Source organism: Drosophila bipectinata, chromosome 2L (assembly GCF_030179905.1).
Source record: "Drosophila bipectinata strain 14024-0381.07 chromosome 2L, DbipHiC1v2, whole genome shotgun sequence".
Lineage (NCBI taxonomy): Eukaryota > Metazoa > Arthropoda > Insecta > Diptera > Drosophilidae > Drosophila > Drosophila bipectinata.
Window position 1 is genome coordinate 22,724,648 of NC_091736.1, and position 25,332 is coordinate 22,749,979.

Sequence of the window (25,332 nt, forward strand, 5' to 3'; positions counted from 1 at the left end):
GAAAGAGAACAGCTGTTCAGTATTACTCTTTTCCTTAATTTTTTTGGTCACACTAGCTCGGTAGCCGAACAAAAAGCGATTTCGCTATCACACGTGTTACAGCGGATTTTCGTCGTCAGAGTACTAGGCTTTACTTAAGCCTTGCTTACATCAATGGTTTTTGGTTCATTATTAAAGAAATAAAATTTTAAGAGTAACGATCCACATATGTATACAAAAAAAAGTGTAGACGGCTTTAGTCGAGTTTTCCTGCTATATTATACCCGGACTCATCTCTTCCACTTAACTAACCTTTAAAGAGGTTAATTCCAGTATGGATTCTCTGCAACCTATTTTTATCGCATACTTTTGCGCTTGGGCAAAAAAACAACTGCCGATTTTTCTGAGGAAACGTAAATTTTGTCACATTTGATAACACATTGATTTAAATTTAAATAAAAATATGTAAATTTAAAAAAATACATACAATGTTGAGTTCAAATGACATCTGTAAAATTTGTGGTAGCTAGAGTTTTAATAAAACTCAATCCGTAAGTTGGCATCCCCATGTAAATTTTTGGTATTTTTTTGTTCGAGGTAGCGAACAGAACCATTTGGTATTTTTGCCTCGGTTTAAAAATTTTTTTTTGGCGGTCTTGATATAAATAAATAAATAACTGTTTTTAACTGATATTAAATATCTAATTAACATTTTTCGAATAACTTTCGGTTTCGGTTTTTCTTAAAATAAACAAATCAACTTTGGCTTAAACTTAAAATGTCGTACATAATAACATTATATAGATATGTCACAACGATATACCAATTTAACAATAACTTGTTCTTCGGAAAAATAACAAGTCCGCGATAAATATTCATTTAATCGTAATGTTAGTTGTTAGGGATTACAGTGATATTCACTGTAAACTGTGATTCAGAAAACGAAGGTACGAAAAACTGGGCTTGCAGGTTTTTTAAAGGTATCTACATCCATTTTCAGAATCGAGTTTTTAAATAATTTAATTTCAATTCTATTCAAACTTTTACGGGTTGGACAATTTTTTTTTAAATCGAATTAATTCTTAAAAATAAATACGAAAACGTTTTAGTTACACCATCCCCAAATGTTATATTTCGTGGAGAATGGCATTGCCAAGTAAAACCAGCAAGGTAACGAGAAGACGACAAGAGTACGTGTATAAAATAATAAAAATGGGAAACCGATATGAAAGCAGATTACAGTAGATTGATAATGGCAAAAACCAAATAAATAGTAGATGCACAAGCAGAGAACAATTTTAAATTGGGGAATTTGAATAATAAAGAATAAATAACAAAAAAGTAATATGTGTTCAAAGAGATTTCATAGAGAATGACAAAACTCAAGTAAATGCAGCGAGTAATAGGAACGAGAACGAGAGTACTGTACGAATTAAAACTTTGTGTGGAATAAAAAAAAAGAAGAAGAACAAGGCGACGACGTGAGCATATATTAAGTATATTTAAAGTATATATAAAACAAGTGGGTAGCAAACAAAACATAATCATTTGACTCCTCAAAAAAAGCTATCTCAAAGACAACGATTTGTCTTTATTACCCTTGAATCGCATGAAATTTGAAGCCTTACTTTGACTAAACGAATACCCGCAGGAAACGAAAATTAAATCTGTGTGGAATTACAAGAACTGTTGTCGCGAGATAAAGGTAATTGCTATCCAAGTGGGTTTGAGTCCAGTTTTCTCAACAAAAAATACATATGTATACATATGTACATAGGTTTCCAGCTGGCTAAGTAATATAATTAAATTAAATCGCCGCCAAGCTGATCCATTTATGTATGTGGGTGCATCCCTAAACCATACAAATTAATGATCTCCGACCATTGCAGACTCCTACACAACCGAACAAAGTGCCGCTCAAAAAGGTTTCCTAGCTAACTTGCTAACTGCAGTGGCTAGCACCAGACTATGTCTAACTTTCCGCGACACCAGGAGGTACAAGAGAACACATAGCCATGGCTGCGACAAGAAAACTTCAAGGTACTCTATTTAAACAAAAAAAGAGCTTTGCAAGTTTCTAAATTTGTTTTAAATGTAGAAACTAATAAATTTATCGAAGATGCAAATACAATTTTTGTAAAATCAGTAAAATTCTTCTCTTGGTTAGGTGAAATCGATCGATGTTTAAAAAAAGTAGCCGAAGGCGTTGAAACTTTTGAAGATATTTGGAAAAAAGTTCACAATGCCACAAACACCAACCAGAAGGTGAGAGCAATGATTGTTTTGTAATTTAAATACAGTCACTTGAAGATTTGGCTTATATATTTATTTTTACATCAATTCATTTAGCAAAAACACCTGCAGGAGAAATATGAAGCAGATCTTAAAAAGGAAATCAAAAAACTCCAGCGATTGCGCGACCAAATTAAATCCTGGATTGCATCGGCTGAAATTAAGGATAAAAGCGCATTGCTCGAGAATCGAAGGCTTATTGAAACTGTGAGTATAAAAGAATATATTCAAATGAAAAAAAAAATAAAATTTGTTTTATGTTCTTTAGCAAATGGAGCGCTTTAAGGTGGTTGAGCGCGAAACAAAAACAAAGGCCTATTCGAAGGAAGGTTTGGGTGCGGCGCAAAAAATGGACCCCGCCCAACGAATTAAGGATGATGCGCGAAATTGGTTAACCAGCTCTATTAGTTCACTTCAAATACAGATTGACCAGTATGAGAGCGAAATCGAATCGCTATTGGCAGGGAAAAAGAAGCGCTTAGATCGAGATAAACAAGAACGGATGGATGATTTACGAGGAAAGCTGGACCGACATAAATTTCATATATCTAAGTTAGAGACCTTGCTTAGGTTGCTTGATAACGATGGAGTTGAGGCGGAGCAGGTGAATAAGATTAAAGACGATGTGGAATATTATATTGACTCGTCGCAAGAACCAGACTTCGAAGAGAATGAGTTCATCTACGACGACATTATTGGACTTGACGAGGTAGAGCTGAGTGGCACGGCCACAACTGATAGTAACAACAGCAATGAGACGAGCGGTTCGCCGAGCAGTGTCACCTCTGGCGGAAGTCCCTCGCAGTCACCAGTCACAGTTCAGCAGGTATTGCCTTCCTCAATGCCTGTAGCCCCAAGTAGTGGAGGCAGCAGTTCCGTCAACACAATTCTGTTTCAACCGCAGCAAGCAGGACCATCTAACGGCAATAATTTGGGTTATGCAAGTGATACCAGCGCTGCTTCATCATCTGCTACAGATGCTGCGACCAGTATGGTTGCTATTGGTGGTGGTGATAAGCGTAGTAAAAACACCGAATCCAATACGAACAGTAAATTAAAAGTATGTATAAAATGGGCTTATATTATCAATTGAATCCATTATAAATACAAACTTTTCCTTAAGCAGCAACTTCAACCAATAAAGCCAATCCCTGTGCGAGCAGCTGCTAAGGTGCCAACGGGTATTGATAGTGAGTGTATGATAAATATATTAGTATTTTATACTAGTATCGTACTTAAATATAAACTCTTATAGATCAAGTTAATAAAATTGTTAGCTCAACACCCAGTAAAAATAACTCCCAGCCTACAACTGCAGCTGCTATTGTCGCGCAAAGCAATATCAGCGCAAGTGCAGCTGGAATCTCTAGTTCCACCACTGGAAATGGACCTCCAACAACAGCTAGTTCTACAGTTCAACCTCACGCTCCTGCGCCTGGCTTGCCCATTACCAGCTCCACAACTTCCTCTAATGCCGCGACATCTTGTTTAACCAACAGTAGTGTACAAGGCTCGACTGTGATCCCAGCAGCGCCAACCATTGCTTTTGCTGCGGTAGCAAAAAACAATACATGTAGGCGGGTAGCGCTATCTTGTTCGATGTCCTTACTTATCGGGGAGGTCTCTTTCTAGCACTATTGGAAAATTCTCCTGCATTGCAACAACCGCAGCCACAAACTTTAGTTCCTACGGTGGCTGCCATCGTTGGAGCCGGACCCCAGACTCTGCAACACCAGCAGCAGCCACAGGCGTCACAGTTATCCAATCTTCAAACAAATTCCTCTCTCATACAAAACGGTAAAAATGAAATACCTCTTCCTAGGCAAAATATGCAAAATATATTTCAGGTTTTCTGTTACAATATTTAAAACATTCTTGACTTACTTTTTAGGTGGTATTCTGGTCTAAAATAAAAAAAATATTAATTTCAATTAGTCTTAAAAGTCTCAAAAGTCTTAAACTATTTGAAAATATTTTTACAAGACATTTGTTTAACATTTGACTTAAGATGTTTTAAGATTTATATATTTTCCTGACGTTTTACTGAATAATTTTACTGAATTAACCAAATCGCAATACTGAAAGGTTGTATTCGTAAATATGGCCAAATATTTAGACTCTCCTCCTTATCAAGGATATTTTATTTAAAAATAAAATTTTTTTTGAATAAAATATACAAAATATATAAAAAAGAAAATACTCTAGACCAGTATACCCCCTCATACTCTTTAAATAATTTAATAAAAATATTTTTTTATTTATCAATGTTTAAGTTATTCCATTCATAGTAATCCCACTCATAATACCTATGCTAACGGGTTTTCAATTCTGAAATTAGCGTTATTACCTCGAGCTCTTTTAGTGATGCAATATACAGGGTTATTTTTTAGCCAACAAATTTGCGGATTCAGAGCCAGACTTTTAAGCTAAACTATTGAGAGTTTCTGTTACTGAAAAAAAAAAAAAATCAAAAATAATGATTATTCATGATTTTTATTTTTCGATCATAGAATAATGAATATTTTGTGATTTTTATTTTTTGATCATAGAATAATGATTATTTTGTGATTTTAATTTTCGAAACAGTGCGCAAAGTTAAAACAGTAAATATTAATTTAGATTTAAATAATGTAACAAAAATTTAAAGAAACGGTACCAGACACACGGATATGCTCATACTGACTCAGGAGGTGATCCTGAATCAAGAATGAATATACATACTTTATACCAGTGGTCGGCACCCCAATACATTGATATGATTTTAGCGCATTAGTGTTAGTTCCGAATAGCAGAAAGTAGGCTGTGAGCATGACGTTTCACACATTTACACTGTGTGTGTGGCAGAGCTCGGGCAGAGAAATTTCCTATGCCCTCGGGATAGGGCCGTGCCGACCTCTGCTTTATACGGAGGTGTCTTCTTAACTGCGTTGCACACTTTTGACTCAAAATTATACAAATAATATGTATTATATTTATACAAATATAAAAATTATAAAGCACAATTAAAAAAAATATGTAATAGGTTCCCAAAATTAATTAAACTCTATAAAAAATCACGTTGTGTAATAATACAAACAAAATGCGACCGGTTATCGCGTTCGGCATTATAACATTTTTCACATGTGAAAAATATAGTAGTTGTCCAATCTGCAAATTGTGCAAAATTAAACTGCTTGGAGGCATTTCAGAGGTAGCCTTTCGACCTAAACAAGTAAAATGTTTAGAAACAAACCGACATAATTATTTTGTATTATTTCCATTCATATTTTTTGTTTTTATTGTTTCGCAAACTTTAAAGATTTAATTCAATTTTTTTTCTTTACTTTTTCAACAAACTTCTGCGAAGCAAAACTTCTACTGCATTGTTTTATGTTTCTTCTTTCTTTCGCGGAAATTCGCCAATATGGAAATACTGGTCGAAGATTATGCATTAAAAATATTTGGGCAAAATTAACATACCCCACGAGTACTATATGACAATAAAGACATTTTTTAAAATCACTTTTTTGTTTTTATTAGGTCTACCAGTCTCAGACAGTAATAGTGACAACAATAATAGTATTGTCGATGCTATATCGCTTAAAAGCATGGCACAGGAAGCTATTAATCGAACAGCGATCGATACGACTTCCTTAATTCAACAACAAACTAACAACATGGATCCAAGACAGTCTCAATCACAGCAGCCGTCTTCGCAACAATCTCTCTTGCAACAGCATTTTAACACGGAAAATACTGCCAATCAGCTACAGCAACACCAAGTGCCACCACAGTTGCAGGACGTGTCTGCATCAGGGACTCTGATAGGCTCGGTAGTAGCTGTGACTCACGGTGCAGCAGCCAGCAATGGTCCCACTACCGAAAGTGGACTTATAAATGTGACGAACGCTACTGGTCAGCCAACAAGCATCAATACGAAGCCGCATACACACCAGCAGCAGTTGGCCACGACCGAGGCACACATTCCTACTTTGTTGGGGGTCACCCCATTGGGTCCAACGCCTCTTCAGAAGGAACATCAAGTACAATTTCAAATGATGGAGGCAGCTTATTTTCATCTGCCACACCCCATGGATACGGAGAAGTTACAAACGTACTTTCATCGTGCGCCAGTACCGACGCCAGCACATTACCCACAGGTGAGTTTTTTGTAAGGGTTATGTTGAATACAGTTTACTGTATCTTGAATTTTTTTACAAAGGCACAGCTGCCCATATACGATACCGTTGAATTTTATCAACGGCTCTCAACGGAGACTCTATTTTTTGTCTTTTACTACATGGAGGGCTCCAAGGCCCAGTATCTGGCGGCCAAGGCTTTAAAGAAGCAGAGCTGGCGCTTCCACACAAAGTATATGATGTGGTTTCAACGACACGAGGAACCAAAAATTATTAATGATGATTACGAACAGGTGAACCTAACAATTTTAGCCTAACAATATGTCGTGAATAAAAATTTTTTTACTTATAGGGTACGTACATCTACTTTGACTACGAAAAGTGGAGTCAGCGCAAAAAGGAAGGATTCACTTTTGAATACAAGTACTTAGAAGACAAAGAGCTGAATTGAATATGTTGCGATGTGTGTTGCTTCGTCTGTGTATAAAAAACCCAATCCATTGAAAAATAAAATAATTCTACAATTTTCATACAAAATCACACGCAAGCAATCATAAAAAAAATATCTCTCCAACCTCAAATCCATCAAGAAAAGCACAGCAAAATTTTATACTGTTGGTCTACTTTCAAGTAAGGCCAAATATAAGAAAACGCAAATTAGGCGATCCGAAAAAAAATATGTAAGCATAAGTTAAAAGAATAATGAAGTACGATTTTTTTAATGCATGTAAAAACATATGCTTACATATAAATGTTTAAACATTTTCGATAGATTTTTGCTTTGCGCGAAAAATTTTAATGAAGAATTTCACTTTTAACTCCATTTATATTGAGTTATGTCCTATGCATTAAAAGAAACAATAAGTTTCATAAGTCCCAAATCCCAAATTTCATATTGTATAAAAGTCGCAGTCAAGTGTAGCTTACACTTATAAGATTTTTATGCGTTTAGAATAAGGAGCTAATAAAAAATTTAAAAAATTCAGCTGATCTTATTAAATATAATATTGTAATTACGGTTACTAAGATCATTGATTACGTTCAGTAAAATGTGTTAAAAAGCAAAAAACCACAAAATATTGCATAAATAAAACATTTTTAATTGTAAGATAACAATAAACTTAAATTGAGTAAATAGTTTAAAAACGCCTTTTTGAATTAAATAGAAAACCAATTCTTTTACACGTTGTATAATATTTTATATTCCATAAAATATTATGATTCTAATTAAAGTTAGAAACTTAAATAGAAGAATAATTTTTTTCTAAAAGTCTATAATATAGTGATATAGATATCTACATACAGCTGCGTTCATAGAAATAGCAGTGAAACAGCATCGAAAAATATAAGTCTTGTTTTGATAAATTTTTGAGCCTTTATCAAATTTTTGTATCATTGTTTTAGTAAAATAGAATATACAGATTGCAAAACGCCTAAAGTAAATTGAGTAAATTCGATTTACTCTGCTTTTTTCTTTTTTTCATATTTTTTCTTCAATTTACCAGATTTTGGCGGTTTATTTAAATTAGCTTATAAATAACTTAATTACTGATTTTTTTATGACCTAATGTTACGTTGTATAAGTCTGTATTGACTTTAAGATCCTCACACCTAGGTGGTATAGAGTCTGCCAAGTTCTGCCAACGTTAAACCCCAACGATCCAGCGCCATTTCAAGTGGTTGTTATATAACTTCCAAATGCCTTTGATATGCCTTACGCCAAGTAGTGCCTGCTGCTTCGATTAATATTTTATGACATTGAAAACCATTTGGGATAACATTTTAAACCTTCTTTGTATGTTTTGTCCAGAATTCTAAGCTGAACGATCTTTTCCCTTTTTCTCTTGGTGCGAGAGATTTTGAAAAAAATTTGGACCCTGAAAAAATTTTGCCCACTGGGCCTTTTTCCGCTTGCTTTGCACAGTGGTCCAGCCCGTAGGCCAAAAATAAAAAAACCAAAGTCCAAATTTTGACTTTAAATGTACCAATTCTTATTTATAATTGGTCTAGCTATTTGAATTTATTCATCTTTTTGTTTTAATCTGTCTGTCCGCTTCAAGAATAGCATCGAAAGTGATAGCAGATAGATATTCATTGCAGCGTAAGCAACATGCAAGTGAAGCTCTCCGCAAAAAGCTTATTAAACATTTTTAAAACAAGTGTTTGTGCCACGGAAGTTATTAATATTTTAAAGAAAGGTATTAACTTTCTTAAGCATAATATTAAAAAAGTATAAGTATAATATTCTTAAGCATTTTAACAATATAAGAAAGTTTAGTTCAAGTGCCGTAAGGTGCCGTGCGGCTTACAAATTACAAAAAGGTAACCTAACCTCAAATTGAAAAAACTGGATATATATCGCAAGAATCAGATATAGTTCGCCGATCCTTATGAAAATATCATAATATAACCAATCTATTACAATACAAAATCTAAAAAAAAGTCCCAAACTTCTATCTTCAAGAACACTGAAGTTGGTATTTCTACCAAAACCAGTCGGCCGATCCTTATGAATTTGGTAGGTTGGATCAACTGACCAAAAATAGAATCTGTACGAAGTTTCAACTATCTATCTTAAAAAGCACAAAAGTTGGGTCATTTCCGATCAAACATTTATATGGCAGCTATAGGATATAGTCGGCTGATCCTTGTGAAATTTGGTAGGTCGTATCATGATACAATTATATATAATTATTATATAATTGTATCATGGGTCGTATTATTTTGTCAAATATAGCACTCGTACAAAAATTGAACTTTCTAACTGTAAAAACACCAAAGTTATAGCATTTTCGATCAATCAGTTATATGACAGCTATATGATATAGTTGCCCGATCTGGCTGATTTTAACATATTATTTTAGAATAAAAATATAAATATTTTGTGCCAAGTTTCCAGCCCCTACCTCAACTAGAAGTACTTTTGGCCGCTCTCCCCATACAAGCCGGACCACTGTGCTTGTTCGTATACAAATTTCGCTCTCGCTCAAATGACGAGCAGTATTTTCTGTTCACATTTGCTCTGTTCTTTCCAGGACCGTTTGACTTGTATGTGATTGTTAGTGGGTTTTGTGTTATTTGCCTTAGTGACATTTGGATATTCAGAGAAAATAATTACAACGAAAATGGGAAGGGAAATAAATAAAATTAGAACTTTCAAAAAATGTGAAATACATACTACATTTTTATACAAATGTAGTACACATACTACATTTATAGCCATCCCGGATACTCAAGTATCTGTTGAGAGAGCATTTTCAGCATTACAATTTATTCTAAGCGAACGACAGAGTTCAATAAATACCCAAAACCTTAACGCTTTACTAGTTTTTGGGCACAAAAAAAAATTTATTAAAAATCACTCATTCAAAAAGATGCACATTGATGCACAAGATGTACCACTGTGCATCGAAAAGAATTCAAAATGTTGAAAAGACTTTTTGAATTGACTTTTTCGGTCAATGTGCGAATCTCAATCATATTTCTCAGTGAGCGATGTTCAGTAGGCGAGCATTTTGTAAATCTCTCAACGTAAAACACTCAACCGAAAACCAAAGTCAAAAGAAAACAAGGCTCCTGCTCTGAGAGAGCAGTTGTTTCAGTCTCATAAACTGAACATAAGGAAAAAAAAATGAACAGTTATTTGCAAGCTATGCTTTTAAGTTATTGTTTTTCTGCAACAGCCTACATACCCAACCGATGAATGATGCTGGCACCATTTTAAAACCAATTCCTTAAAAACCAATTTTTGTTAAAGTTTCAAGCTTCTATCTTTAAAATGGTATCACAATGGTATCATGATTATTCAGAGAATAATGATTATTTCTGATTTTTTTTTTTTCTTAGAGATTAATCATTATTTTGTAGTTTTTAAAATAAAATTCATAACAATAATCATTTTTGACGGTCCCTGAAAAAAACAAAGTGTGTTTTCTCCCTCTCTGAGAGAAAACCTTTTGATTTGATATAATTAGGTTTTCGGTTGAGCTTTTTGGGTATGTCAAAGGTTTAGTTACAGATACCGAATCAGTTCAAAAGTCAAATCAGTGTTATGACATAAAAACAACAAACTTTCAAATTTATGGTCCTAAAAAAAAAACTTGGGAAATAGCCGAGAGGCTAACTAGCAAGTTAACTGCTCTGAGTTCAAATCGAACTAAAAATTTTTTTTTTTTTTTACTTGGGTTTATTTTAAACATATTAAAACATATATAAAATATTTTATTTATCAATGAGCTCAACGCATAATAGGGACTTTATTGTTTTTGAATTAGGTGCAGAATTTCGTTTAGACTGTAGATCAGTGGTCGCCACCCAATACATTGATATGATTTTAATGCAGTGGTCGGCACCCAACGAATACAATTTAAAATAATAATAAGAATAAAGTAAATATAAAAAAAGTAATAATAAAAGTGAATATTATAAAAATAACCACATCAAATCGAACCCAGGACCCCAAGGATATAGAGCGCTCGCTTTCCATCTAGGCTACCCTTCAAGTTGATCTAATGATAATTAAAGTTGGTATTGAAGTAAAAGGAAGAATCAATGGCAAAAACAGGCTAAAGAGTAAAGATAATAGAAAATATTTCTGATCACATTGCTCGCACACTGTTTTAATGTGAACATTTTAAACTGTCATCGTTCCAAAGATGTTACGTTCTAAATATTTAAAAAAAAAAAAAGGGTTCCACTACAAACTGAAGGGATGTTAAGGTGATTTTTAAATTTTGTATTTTTCTTGATTGGATTATTAATTTTGGAAAACACATTAAAAGAATAAAAATAGAATATTAATAGATTTAAAATAAAAAAAAGTGGGTGTCTCGAGCCAGATTTGAACTCGTTTCACTCTGCACACCAGTTAAGCCCTCTACCACTCGGCTATCCCTTATTCGTTGTCGCGCGAAAAAATTTCTTAAACTTAACTTTTCGCGATGTGGAACCCGCCATAGAAAATTTTTCTTTGTATCAGATGTCCCATCTATGTAATTTATAATCTTTAGTTTTATACTGTGTAAGCGGCAGAGCTCGGGCAGAGAAATTTTCTGTGCTCCTGGAATAGGGCCTTGCCGACCACTGCTGTAGATGGAAACCTGGGTGGGTGGTACAGCTATCTAACACAACCGGTGCAATCCCATTCAAGTAAGGGGAATTCAGCTTCAGCTCGTTAGAAAATATACAAAAGCTAAAAAAACAATAGGAAAACATAATTTGAATACGAAAACCATGGTTGATTTCTGACAAATTGTTCAAAGGGTCTTAACTGTTATTTGCAAGCTTTGCTCAGTAAATCAGTAATGAAACCACTATGTTTGAAAAGCTATGCTACTCTCGTAGTGCCTTTGTTCTTTGGCTGTCGCTCAGAACTGATTAATTTCTGATTAATTCTACAAAATTCAATTATTTTTTACTAGTAGAACTATTTTTTACTACTAGAACTTCCATCTCAGCGGAACTTCTCATTAAGCGGCAGTTTAAGTTAACCTTTGTGAAACTCTCTTTCAGAAGTAAGAGAGAGTCTATTTTTTTCTCCAACTTTACCTGACAATTTCTATAAGAGTACTGTGAAATCTTTCCACCTGTCCAGTTGGCGTACTGCGTTAAGGTGGGGCATTGCTATATCGATGTCGTTCTGATTTTTCAGTATGGATCGTATAGTTTCGGAGTAAAACGATTCCTCATTATCGCAATTAATCGATCTAACATTAGGGAAATGATTCACCACGCGATGCTATTGGCCGGACCACCGCAAACTTGCTGAATTTATCGACACCAGTGAGAAAGTACTTTCTCCCTGTTGAGAAATCATCCATGTGCAACATGGATAATGGGTTGCTGTTTTAATGGGTGCCTATTATATTTTGCCTTCTGACAAATTCTGGAGCTTTTTTGGAAAATAATAGTCAAGCAGCTCTTCTTTAATATTCTCCTGAGTAGCTCTGTGAGCCCTGTTATGCTCCACAACTAGTATTTCTTTTTCCTCGTCCGGTTTGATATCGTCCGCCACCCATGATTTACAATATCAAATATAAAAAGCGTAAATACCTTGTCGCGGCCAAGCGTTCGCCACACAGTTTTCTTTCCTTGGCTTATACATAATATTTGCACCACTTTCTTCAATGCGGGCCTTCCAACGCTTGAGTTTTGAATTTAGATTCTTATCAGAGACCGCAAATATAAGGGGCTGGTGGTCCGTAAATATGTTCTGGATATCATCGTTATAGGCCTATTTCCCTGAGACAAGACTGCACCTATGCCAAATGATGAAGTATCAGTTGTCAAATCAGATGGTCGCGTAAGGGCAATAAAATATAGCGTCCTCTGAAACAAGGATATTTCTCCCCTAGAAAATCGTCTATTACCCTTTGAAAAATGCTTAGGGATTCTCTAGCCCGAAATGTAATCGGCATGACTCGTACATGCATCCGTTGACCGAAAAATAAGTTTTCTCCCTGTCCAATTCCGCGAGTTGTATCTGGTAATATCCGGACTCAAGGTCGAGGGTAGTGAAAAATTTGGCCCTTTCCAGATTCGACAGTAGCATTTTTATACTCGGTATTGGTTATCTCTCGGCAATAGTTTTCAAATTTAATTTTCTAAAATCGACACATTAGCGTTTATTAGGCGATCCCGAAGCGTCAGTTATTGTAGGGAGACCGAGATGGTGAAATAATGACATTTTTTTGTAGGTCTTTGATCTCCTGATTAACAAAATCTTCTGCACCCATTGGAAATGGGTACAGCTTTGAATATACTGGCTCATAATCCTCTTCTACCACTGTTGAGGGCACGACAATTTTCTCAATTTTTGTAAAGTGAACCTGAGCGCATTTTTGAATTTAGATCAGTGGGGGCAAAACGCATACACGTTTAAAATTTGAGTGTATGCGTAGCAGAGAAAAACAATGAGAGCAGAGCATTCACTGAGCGAAAAAATCGTAGTTTTTTATTTCATTTTTTGTTAATTCAAAAGTTGGAATGGGCACTAAAACAGTGTATTTTAGTTTAAAGAAAGCTTTGCTAGCAAGATTTCCGAATCGTAATCGAACTACCGAACTGAGCGGACGTGCTTTGTCCGAGCTCCGGGAAAACTTCACTTTGCTTATATTTTCGCCAATATAAGCGAAAAGACACTGAAATACAATTTATTAAAAGCGACAGACAAGCTTTTTTTTTGTAACAGTTGTAATGTGCTAAACCAAAACTAGTGCATTGTTGAAAAAAAAAAAATACGTACCACGCAATGTGCTTATTGAGCAACGACCAAAAGAACGAGTGTAGAAATTCAGTGAACCAAAGAAACGGCTTCTACTCTTACTTTTCAACCCGCGATACCGAAGTGGAAAAATCGGCGCTTAAAAGCAACCCGGCTTTACTGACCGCTGAAACCCAAAGGGCACGGTCTTGCTCACCCGCTCTGCTCACTCCGACTCCCGCGTCATGGAGTTCGCAGTGTAAAACCCCCCCTCCAATATCGGAAACAAATTTCGCACCAACAACAAGCAGCGCTACAACTTCTGCAACAACAGCGAAAACCCCTGCAACTCAAAGTACCACGACGTCAACGACTACAGCGAGTACAAAAACAACAACCTCGGAAAGTGCCAAAGCGGCAACGGCCACACAGACTGGAATGGATCGCTACATCCAAATTAAGCGCAAGCTTAGCCCACAGAGTAATCCGGCAGGCAACAAAACAAAAATTAACCGTGTCCTGAATAACGATAATGAACCAGACAGATCCACTACTAACAGATTTGCCCTACTGGCGGAGGCTGAGGAAAACCAACCAGCCCAAGACACCGCAAAAAAACCCAAGCCCCCTCCAATCTATATTAGGGAAAAAAGCTCGAGTGCCCTGGTCAACAAAATTGCGTCGTTGATCGGGAACGGTGAAAACTTTCATGTTGTTCCGCTTATCAAAGGGAACATCCATGAAACAAAGGTGCAAACCAAGACTGAAGAGCACTTCCGAATAGTGTCAAAATATCTGGACACTGTACAGAAAAACTATTACACGTACCAGCTGAAAAGCAGTAAGGGCCTACAAGTGGTAGTAAAGGGAATAGAACCCGATGTTACCGCCGAGGAAATAAAAACCGCCCTTAAAGAAAAGGGCTTCGCCGCCAAGAATGTTATTAACATTCTAAATAAAGATAAAAAGCCACAACCCCTCTTCAAGGTCGAGCTCGAGCCTGAAAGCAGGTCGCTGAAGAAGAACGAAGTCCACCCAATCTACAACCTGCAATATCTTTTGCATCGGAAAATCACTGTTGAAGAGCCACATAAACGTAACGGTCCAGTGCAATGCACTAATTGTCAAGAGTATGGACACACAAGGTCTTACTGCACACTTCGGGCTGTCTGTGTAGTCTGCGGGGACGCCCACAAGTCCGCTTGCTGCACTACAAACAAGGACAGTACCGTGAAGAAATGTGGAAACTGCGGAGGCAGCCATACGGCAAACTATAGAGGATGTATTGTGTATAAGGAGTTAAAGAGTCGCATGCGTCAAGCGACCGCAACGCGCAACCAAAATCCACAGAATGCGTACGTTTCGTCAAAAACCACGCCAGACGTCTTCTTCGCCAAAGCTGCGAGATCCTCATTCGGTCCACTAAACACCACCAACGGCTTCTCCTATGCCGATGCTCTACGATCTGAAAGGGAAATTCCAATTCAGCCTAACTCTCAAAGCGCTCAACAGGCCCCAGAACAGCCACACAGCAAAACGGAAACTATGATGCTTACCCTCCAACAAAGTATGATGGAGCTTATGTCATTCATGAAAACGACCATGCAAACGCTTGTTCAAAACCAGAACATGGTGATACAGCTGCTCGTAGCACAACAGTCCAAATAATCTATGCAGGCGCTACGAATATCAATGTGGAACGCCAATGGTGTCTCACGGCATAAACTAGAATTGTCACAATTCTTGACCGAAAACCATATTGACGTTATGCTACTGGTGGAAACGCATCTTACAAGCAAATACAACTTTCATATAAGAGGCTACACAATCTACCGCACAGATCATCCAGATGGGAAAGCCCACGGCGGAACTGGAGTTCTAATCAGAGAACGAATTAAACACCATTTTCACAAAAGGTTTGCAACAAACTTCTTGCAGGCCACATCGATACAAATTCAGTCAAGCAACGGAATCCTTTCAATTGCTGCCGTTTACTGCCCTCCTCGCTTCTCAATCTCGGAAGGACAATTTATGGACTTCTACAATTCACTTGGGGATCGATTTATAGCCGCAGGAGACTACAACGCCAAACATACGCACTGGGGATCACGTCTAGTGACTCCCAAAGGAAGACAATTGTACAATGCAATTATAAATGTGAAAAATAAACTGGACTACGTTTCCCCTGGAAGTCCCACATACTGGCCAACAGACTCACGAAAGCTCCCAGACCTTATTGATTTTGCAGTGACAAAAAACATACCTCGCAATCTAATAAGTGCCAAAGCAGTCTCGGACTTATCATCAGACCACTCGCCTGTGCTTCTAACGCTTCTTCAAAGCCCAGAAATAACCGAACACCCCTTCAGTCTGACGACGACAAAAACAAACTGGCTAAAATACAAAAAGTACGTGAGTGCCCACATAGAACTCGCCCCGGATTTTAACATGGAATCGGACATCGACTACACTACGAGCGCCCTGGAAGAAGTACTCGTTGCGGCAGCTAAAATCTCTACTCCTCATAGGAAAGATGTAGACCGAAACAAACACTTCAAATCTAATCAGCAAATCGAACAGATCGTGCGAGAAAAGAGGCGCACGCGTCGTGATTGGCAAAACAGCAGATCACCAGCTTCAAAACAACGCCTTAAGGATGCAACCCGATCACTCGACCAGGCTCTTCACCAACAGGAAGAAAATGCACAGCTGAGGTACATCCAGAATCTCTCGCCAACAAGCACAAAGTACCTCCTGTGGAGGGCCCACCCAAATCTTAGCGCCCCAATTGAAACGACCACCCCAATAAGAAACTCTTCGGGATGCTGGGCACGCAGCGACGAAGACCGAGCTGAAACATTCGCCACACATCTCCAAAGTGTTTTCCAGCCAAACCCAGCCTCAAATTCATTCCTCCTGCCAGAAATTCAGCCAGAGTCCTCCCCTCAGCCAGCCGCACCTTCATTCCGGCCGAACGAAATCGAAAAAGTCATAAGAGGGCTAAAACCAAAAAAGGCTCCCGGTGGTGACCTATTGACCCCAAAGATGCTGATCGAACTTCCAAAATGCGCTATAGAGGTCGTCTGCAAACTATTTAATGGAATCATTAATCTTGGCTATTTCCCAAAAAAGTGGAAGAAATCCATTATTATAATGATACCGAAGCCTGGAAAAGACCACACAATTCCGTCATCATACAGACCAATAAGCCTTCTATCTTGTTTGTCTAAACTGTTTGAAAAATGCTTGTTAACTCGCATAATACCACATCTGAAAGCTTGCAATATCATCCCGGCACACCAATTTGGCTTTCGAAGAAACCATGGAACCATCGAACAAGTGAACAGATTAACATCCGAAATACGCTCAGCCTTCGAACAACGAGAATACTGCAGCGCTATTTTCCTCGACGTATCTCAAGCTTTCGACCGAGTTTGGCTCATCGGACTCATGCACAAAATTAAAACGTATTTGCCAACATACACCGCTACTGGAATCATACCTCTTCAATAGGGTATTCTCAGTGAGATGCAACGCAGCTACTTCGGGCGACTACACCATCGAAGCTGGAGTTCCACAGGGAAGCGCACTCGGGCCGTGTCTATATGTTTTGTATACTGCGGATATTCCTACGAGCGCACAACTAACAACGTCAACGTTCGCCGATGATACCGCTATTCTTAGTCGCTCCAGATGCCCAACGCAGGCAACAACCCAACTGGCTAATCATCTCACAATAGTGGAAAGGTGGCTGTCCGACTGGCGCATTAAAATAAACGAACAAAAGTGTAAACATATAACGTTTACTCTTAATAGACAAACATGCCCTCCGCTTTTACTAAACGGTATGCAGATCCCTCAAGCTAACGACGTAACGTACCTTGGCGTTCACCTTGATAGACGACTTACCTGGCGTAAGCACATCGAATGCAAAAAGATGCATCTAAAACTGAAAGCCAGCAGCCTCCACTGGATCATAAACTCACGATCGCCACTGTGCCTGGACTACAAGCTACTACTGTACAATTCAGTCCTAAAGCCAATCTGGACGTATGGCTCCCAGCTGTGGGGGAACGCGAGCAGCAGCAACATAGACATCATACAGCGCGCACAATCAAAAATCCTGAGAACTATCACAGGGGCACCTTGGTATGTTCGCAAAAAACATCCACCGGGATCTGGGCATCCTCGCAGTGAAAGACGAAATCCAGAAGCAAAAAGAGTCATACAAAGAAAAACTGTCTTCGCACCCAAATTTTCTCGCTCGGGGATTGACTCGGGTTTCTAGCGTATCCCGCCTTAGACGCAACGACCTCCCAACCCAGCAATCGATTTTTAGGGCCGTCTAACTCCGTATCAGTCAATATGACTGTTAGTTAAGTTAAAAATATAAGATTTGATACACCTCTTGTTAGTCTCGCAAAGAGAAGATTCAAGAAATAAAAGCAACGTTAAAAAAAAAAAAAAAAAAAAGCAAGATTTCCTAAACAAATGAAAAACTACGCTTCCCTATCTATATTATCTATGGAGAAAACTTTTTCCAACCCAATTTCTGAGACAATTTTTTTCAGTGATTTTGATTTTGATTTTTGATTTTTGATTTTTAAGTTTGGACTGTCAAATAAGAGTAAATGAGAGAGCTAAACAAGAAAGGAAAGCTAACTTCGGGCGGAGCCGAATGTCGTATTATTTTGCCAAAAATAGCTCTCATGTCAAATTTGAACTCTTTAACACTAAAAACACCAAAGTTAGTATAGTCGGCCGATCCCGGCCGTTCCGACTTATATACTGCGTGCAAAGGAAAGAAGGGTGTGTGCAAAGTTTCAAGTCGATAGCTTTAAAACTGAGAGACTAGTTTGCGTAGAAACAGACAGACGGACATGCTCATATCAACTCAGGAGGTGAACCTAATCAAGAATATATATACTTTATAGGGTCGGAGATGTCTCCTTCACTGCGTTGCACACTTTTGGACAAAATTATAATACCCTCTGCAAGGGTATAAAAAAATCCCAAACTTCTATCTTCAAAAATACCAAAGTTGGTATTTCTACCAAAAACCATTTCCGATCGTTCAGTTATATGGCAGCTATAAGATATAGTCAGCCGGTCGTTATAAAATTTGGTAGGTTGGATCAACTGACCAAAAATAGAAGCCGTACTAAATTCCACCTTTCTATCTTCAAAAACACGAAAGTTGGTCATTTCCGATCGTTCAGTTATATGGCAGCTATAGGATATAGTCGGCCGATCCTTATGAAATTTGGCATGTCGTAATGTTTTGCCAAAAAATGCTCTCATGTCAAATTTGAACTCTCTAACTTTAAAAACGTCAAAGTTATACCATTTGCGATCAATCAGTTACATGGCAGCTATAGGATATAGTCGGCCGATCCGGGCCGTTCTGACTTATATACTGCGTGCATAGGAAAGAAGGGTGTGTGCAAAGTTTCAAGACGATAGCTTTAAAACTGAGAGACTAGTTCGCGTAGAAACGGACAGACAGACGGACAGACGGACATGCTCATATCAACTCAGGAGGTGATCCTGATCAAGAATATATATACTTTATAGGGTCGGAGATGTCTTCTTCACTGCGTTGCACACTTTTGGACAAAATTATAATACCCTCTGCAAGGGTATAAAAATGAACGGCATCACTTTCAAAGTCCGTTTCTTCTTTACCGCACCACTAGCAATCTGATTATAATAATCCTCGGCTTGGCCACCCTTATTTTCTTCAAACAGATGATTTACTCATTGATGCCTAAAGTCAGACAATCTTTGAGAGTTTATCGGTCTCTTGTGTATAATCTGTTGTTGTGCATCGAGTGCCTTCAGTGCGGAAGAACACTGAGAGCGTGTTTTTCATAAAAAAGGTTTCACTTACATGAATCTTTGAAAGTTTTCCTTCTTCTCTTTCGCGATCTTCTGTGCGGTCCGGTACAGTCCGTCCTATGGTACCAGTTTTAAGCTGATGATTTAATTTTCCCACGTGTCTTGGGGTTTCCACGTGGCTTGGAGATCTCGTCCGGGGCTTCGACTTGGCTGGGCGCCAGATAAGGTTATAAAGCTATTACCACCATCACGTGCTGCTCTCGGATGTGTTGGTTGCTTGATGTACTCTCTGATGTACCCGTTGCGGCAAGTAAAAACCAGTAAAAGGTTATTAATAAACCAGAAAAAGGATATAGTCGGCCGATCCTTATGAAATTTGGTACGTCGTAACTGAACTCTCTAACTCTAAAAACACCAATGTTATACCATTTCCGATCAATCAGGTATATGTTCAGTCAGGTATATAGTCGGCCGATCCCTGCAGTTTCGACTTATATACTGCGTGCAAAGGTAAGAAGGGTTTGTGCAAAGTTTCAAGTCGATAGCTTTAAAACTGAGAGACTAGTTTGCGTAGAAACAGACAAACAGACGGACATGCTCATATCAACTCAGGTGGTGATCCGGTTCAAGAATATATACTTCATAGGGTCGGAGATGTCTCCTTCACTGCGTTGCACACTTTTGACCAAAATTATAATTCCCTCTGCACGGGTATAAAAACACAAAAAGTCGAAAAAATATTTTTCATTTTCATTCAATAATTTTTTAGTTGTTTGCAGTGCATACAATATAGGGAGCGACTAACGCTCATTTGTCAAACTAACGCCGAACATTCACGATTGTAAAGTCTGTGTATAAAATCGAAGTAAGCTTGGGCCCCGGTGAAAAAAGTAGCAAAAAATGTTCTTTCTAAACTTTGATTTTCTTTAAAAATAAATTAAAATTTGTATAATCGTTGATAAAATACCAAAATATGACAAAAAGCAGAAGCTAGTATGGCCTAAATTTTTCCACTATACATTTTTTTAACAATTCGGCCTAAATCAGAAGGTCCCCTTCAGTTTATTAATTTCATTTATAAATGGGGTGGAACTCTTGCATTTAATTTTAAGTGAAAGTAATATACATGTTTATATCGTTAATATCGAATATACTTGATCGGTTCTTAAAGGAATTCCAATATAAAATCAATTTCTTTTAATTCAAATTGGAAACAAGAAAGGATAGCTACAGTCAAGTTTCCTGACTATATGATCGTGTATCACTGATCTCTATCACTTACACATTAACTAACCTTTATATGTTGATAGATTAGACCAGGATAGATTAGGATTGCTCTTTCTTATGGCAATTGCAAAATCATAGGCAAAGGGAAATTACAACAAAAATTTTGGTGTTTTTCCTATTCTCCTCAATCGTGCTAATTATTTTTCATAGTAAAATAATAAGCTGTTGTAAAAAATGGAAGACCTTTTTTTAATTTCTAAACATTTAAAATTTATTTTTTTCGGTAAAGATTTGAAATAATGAGAATTATTTCCACCAATGTTTTGCGGATTTTTTGCAAAAATTTCAATTTTTAGCTGTAGGTGTTGAATAGCCGTGTCAAACTATTCAGTTTGACATCAAAGCACTTTACAAAAACTTTAATGAACTACAAGATTTCAATTTACCGTTTTTCAGTTTCACAGAAATTTTATCTGCGGTTGATACCATAAGAGTCCAAGTTCCAAATCGGATAGTTATATCAACGGGGACGTCTGCGTAAGGTGTCGAACCGCATATCTAAGCCAGTGCAAAAAGTCTTCTATATGTATATCGGTTGCGATCGGTCGACAATATCCTGTAGTCATTCTTAACTTAACATTAAATGCCTTAACATTAGTGTTTTTGAAGATAGGAGATTAGAACTTCCTACAAATTCTACAACTGATCCGATCTACCCAGTTTTATAAGGATCGGCAAACTATAGCTGAACGATCTGAAATGAACCAACTTTGGTATTTTTAAAGATCTGCAGAGGTCTTCATGAATACATTCTTATTGCCTCAGCCATAGAATGCATCCGAATGGAATAGAATGAATTAGTCATTTAGTCAGTTCTGTATATTCACTTGCCGTACCCGGACGTGTTTCTTCGATCGCTCTTGCCAGTTTGCAATTATTTTCGATCTTGAACTCAAGCTTTCTCCTTCTGCGACAAGTTGAAATATAACAATTAATCCCTAAAAATAAATTCGACTTAATAAGTTCATTGAACTATTTATTTCCAACTTATACATTTAATCGGTTAACGTTATCTCTGTTGCGCTTTAACTATATTCTCCAACATAAGTCTCTCCGAGCTGTACTCTCCGGACGTAACCCGTTACATTCATAGTTACTGTGGAGTTTGTTGTTCTTCACGACGCCGAACCTTCGTTGCACATCTCTTTTGTAACGTCATCTCTTACATCCGATCTGATCGTCCACTCTCGGCTACAGAGTGCTTCAGAGAGCCTAAATTCTTTACACGCTATTAAAGTGGTCTGCATTCCGTCAAAAAGAAGCCAAAAATGAGTCTTACTTACACAGCAAAAAAATGTGAATTTGGTGGAACCATCACGGGTGACTCATACCTGTCTTGTTGGCTCTGCAATAACTGCTCACATATTAAATGTGCTGGAGGAGGACACAATGGACGGATAAGTGACCTTATCAACAAGAAAATTGGCCTGACATGGTCTTGCATCGCTTGTAGAGAAATTGAGTCAGAGATGCGGACTTTTATGAAACAGACGAGAAATGGTTTCCTAGATGTCCGCAAGCGCTTCTTTTGATTTTGATGCTATCGTGCTTACTGAAACTTGGCTTAACTCCTCTGTCTCTGATTATGAAATTGCGGTGAAAATTTTAACTGGCTCGTCTCATATTTTTCTGACCTGTTCCTACATTCCTCCCATGGCTGAAGATATTGTGTACTTTCACCATCTTGATGCCATTAGGTCTGTCTCTTCGTTGGCCAAGGACCGTGATTTAATCCTAATCATGGGAGATTTCAACCTTCCCATCATTTCCTGGATCCCGTCTGACGTAGACAATCCTTGCTTTCCAGTTGTCATAACGACTTTATCGATGGCTTAACCGATCTTGCCCTGCTCCAAATTAATCCAATTCATAACACTCATGGCAGATTTCTGGACCTTATTTTTTCTAATGTGTCATCCTCTGTGACAGTCATTCGGTCCCCGCCGCTATCGCTTCCTGAAGACATTCACCACCCTACACTATTAGCATCGGTGTTAATTGATGTGCCTCACAATGATGCTTGCTTTAATGCTAAACCTCGTTTCAAATGCTTCAAAATGACTGATTTTATTGCCCTTCGGAATCATTTAGCTGAAATCGATTGGAATTTTCTTTCATCTATAAACACAATTGAAGCAGCTACGGATTCGTTTTACGAAATAATTCATAATGCCTTGAACAAATTTGTTCCGGAAGTCCCTGTATCATTGTCTACAAAACCACCTAGGTATAATAAACACCTTTCTCGTCTTAAGAACAGGAAATCCAGAGCTTACAAAAAGTTTCTTAAGTCAGGATCGATGTGCCACCAGTCAAACTTTCTTTATGTTCGCAACCAGTTTATTATTCTCAACGATCTACTCTATAAGCAGTATATCAGGAATTGTAAGGTAAACTTTCGAAATGATCCAAGCTCCTTCTACTCTTTTGTCAATATGAAACGTAAATCAAATCTTTTTCCTCCTTCCCTATCATATAAAAATATTTCACATTCTTCTGAGCAAGGTATTGCTAATCTCTTTGCGTCATTTTTTCAAACCACCTATTCGTCCGATTCATATAACCACAATTCTACTTATCCTTACAAATTACCACATATAAACAACATTTACTTTACAAAATTTCGAATTCAGGATCTGTTCGAAGCTCTTTCAACAATAGATATATCATTCTCTGCTGGTCCTGACAATGTTCCTAGCTGTGTTCTAAGGTACTGTTCTGATATCCTGTGCTATCCTCTCACTATCTTATTCAACTTATCCTTGGAGCTGGCATGTCTCCCCAAGAGATAGAATGAATCTTTTATTATTCCGCTTCATAAGAAAGGCTCAAAAGAACTTATTGAGAACTACCGGGGGATTGCTAAGCTATCTGCGATTCCCAAACTGCTTGAGAAACTGGTTACTTTCCAACTGCAACATTTTTGTAAAAGTATTATTTCCACTTCACAGCATGGTTTTGTCAAGCATCGCTCTACCACAACTAACCTTCTTGAATTCACTTCGTTTATCCACAGAGGTTTTCTGAGCCGCATACAAACTGATGTGGTGTACACTGACTTTAGTAAAGCGTTTGACTCTGTTAACCACCATCTCCTCCTTCATAAGCTATGTCTTTTGGGGTTTTCTCCTCATATAGTACAGTGGTTGACCTCTTATCTATCGAACCGCACGCAGCGTGTTTTGTTTAAAAACAGTTCATCACAGATCATAAATGTTTCATCTGGTGTCCCACAAGGTAGTCACTTAGGACCTCTTCTGTTTGTTCTTTTTGTCAACGATTTACCTAGTGTTATAAACTATGCTACTACATTTATGTATGCTGATGATGTCAAGTTATGTCTTTCTTTCTCAGACCATTTCCTTCATAGACACTTGCAACTAGACCTTAAAGAAGTCTTCATGTGGTGCTCAAACAATCTCCTTTTGCTTAACTGCTCTAAGTGTAAGGTTATGACGTTCAATCGGAGTGTGCCTCACATCGTTTCGTACTCTCTTGGGAATAACGTCTTAGATCGTGTTTTCCTAATTAACGATCTTGGAGTAATTTTTGACAATAAGTTGTCCTTCAACGACCACATATTACTAACAGTCAATAAAGCCAGAGGCGTGCTTGCTTTTATCAAACGATGGTCTAAAGAATTTGATGATCCTTTCACAACTAAAACTCTATACGTATCGTTGGTTCGTCCTATCTTGGAATACTGTTCTAGCATTTGGAGTCCGCAATACCTTGTTCACCAAAGGAGGATTGAATCAGTCCAAAAGCAGTTTCTGCTATTTGCGTTAAAAGGCTTAAACTGGGATACTGCCACTTCCGTCCCGTCGTATAATTGCCGGTTAAAACTACTAAACCTACCTCCTTTAAAAGAGCGCCGTACTTGTGCTGGGGTTATGCTGCTTCATGTGCTTATTCTTGGACAGGTTGACTCACAAGTACTTCTTAAAAAATTAATGTTTTCTGTGCCTAATAGAGCAACTAGATCATTCCGACCCCTTTGGTTACCGATTTCTAGATCTAATTTCACGGAACACGATCCATTCCGCGTTATTTGTAAAAATTATAACTCGTTATCCCATTTAATGTCCCCTGAACTATCCCTAGATGTAATTAAATCCAAAATTATGGAATATCTTTTAACTTAATTTATCCTTACTCTTAGTTATAATAATATAGTAATAACAGTTCATTGTTAATAATAAATAATTAATTAATTAAAATTAGCGGTTACCATTTTTACGCGATTTTTATACCCTTGCAGAGGGTATTATAATTTTGTCCAAAAGTGTGCAACGCAGTGAAGGAGACATCTCCGACCCTATAAAGTATATATATTCTTGATCAGGATCACCTCCTGAGTTGATATGAGCATGTCCGTCTGTCCGTCTGTCTGTCCGTCTGTCTGTCTGTCCGTTTCTACGCGAACTAGTCTCTCAGTTTTAAAGCTATCGTCTTGAAACTTTGCACACACCCTTCTTTCCTTTGCACGCAGTATATAAGTCGGAACGGCCCGGATCGGCCGACTATATCCTATAGCTGCCATATAACTTATTGATCGGAAATGGTATAATTTTGGTGTTTTTAGAGTTACAGAGTTCAAATTTGACACGAGAGCTA

The 25,332-nt window shown here is 37.5% G+C and overlaps 1 protein-coding gene across 10 annotated transcripts; it reads left to right on the top strand.

The window, feature by feature from the left end:
* The first annotated feature begins 1,102 nt into the window (after positions 1 to 1,102).
* Not3 (CCR4-associated factor Not3) lies at positions 1,103 to 6,931 on the top strand. Of its 10 annotated transcripts, XM_043213732.2 has the most exons (12): positions 1,200 to 1,486; positions 1,546 to 1,684; positions 1,869 to 2,019; positions 2,147 to 2,244; positions 2,329 to 2,478; positions 2,540 to 3,331; positions 3,395 to 3,467; positions 3,527 to 3,844; positions 3,904 to 4,068; positions 5,791 to 6,410; positions 6,473 to 6,682; positions 6,742 to 6,931. In XM_043213732.2, the coding sequence occupies exons 3-12, from the start codon at positions 1,995 to 1,997 to the stop codon at positions 6,838 to 6,840; spliced, it is 2,550 nt and encodes an 849-aa protein (XP_043069667.1). In that variant the 5' UTR covers positions 1,200 to 1,486; positions 1,546 to 1,684; positions 1,869 to 1,994; the 3' UTR covers positions 6,841 to 6,931. The 10 variants fall into 10 exon arrangements, with proteins under 10 accessions (XP_043069668.1, XP_043069673.1, XP_043069676.1 ...); XM_043213733.2 differs by lacking the exons at positions 1,200 to 1,486; positions 1,546 to 1,684 and adding an exon at positions 1,103 to 1,169; XM_043213738.2 differs by lacking the exons at positions 1,200 to 1,486; positions 1,546 to 1,684 and adding an exon at positions 1,132 to 1,149.
* Positions 6,932 to 25,332: the final 18,401 nt, after the last annotated feature.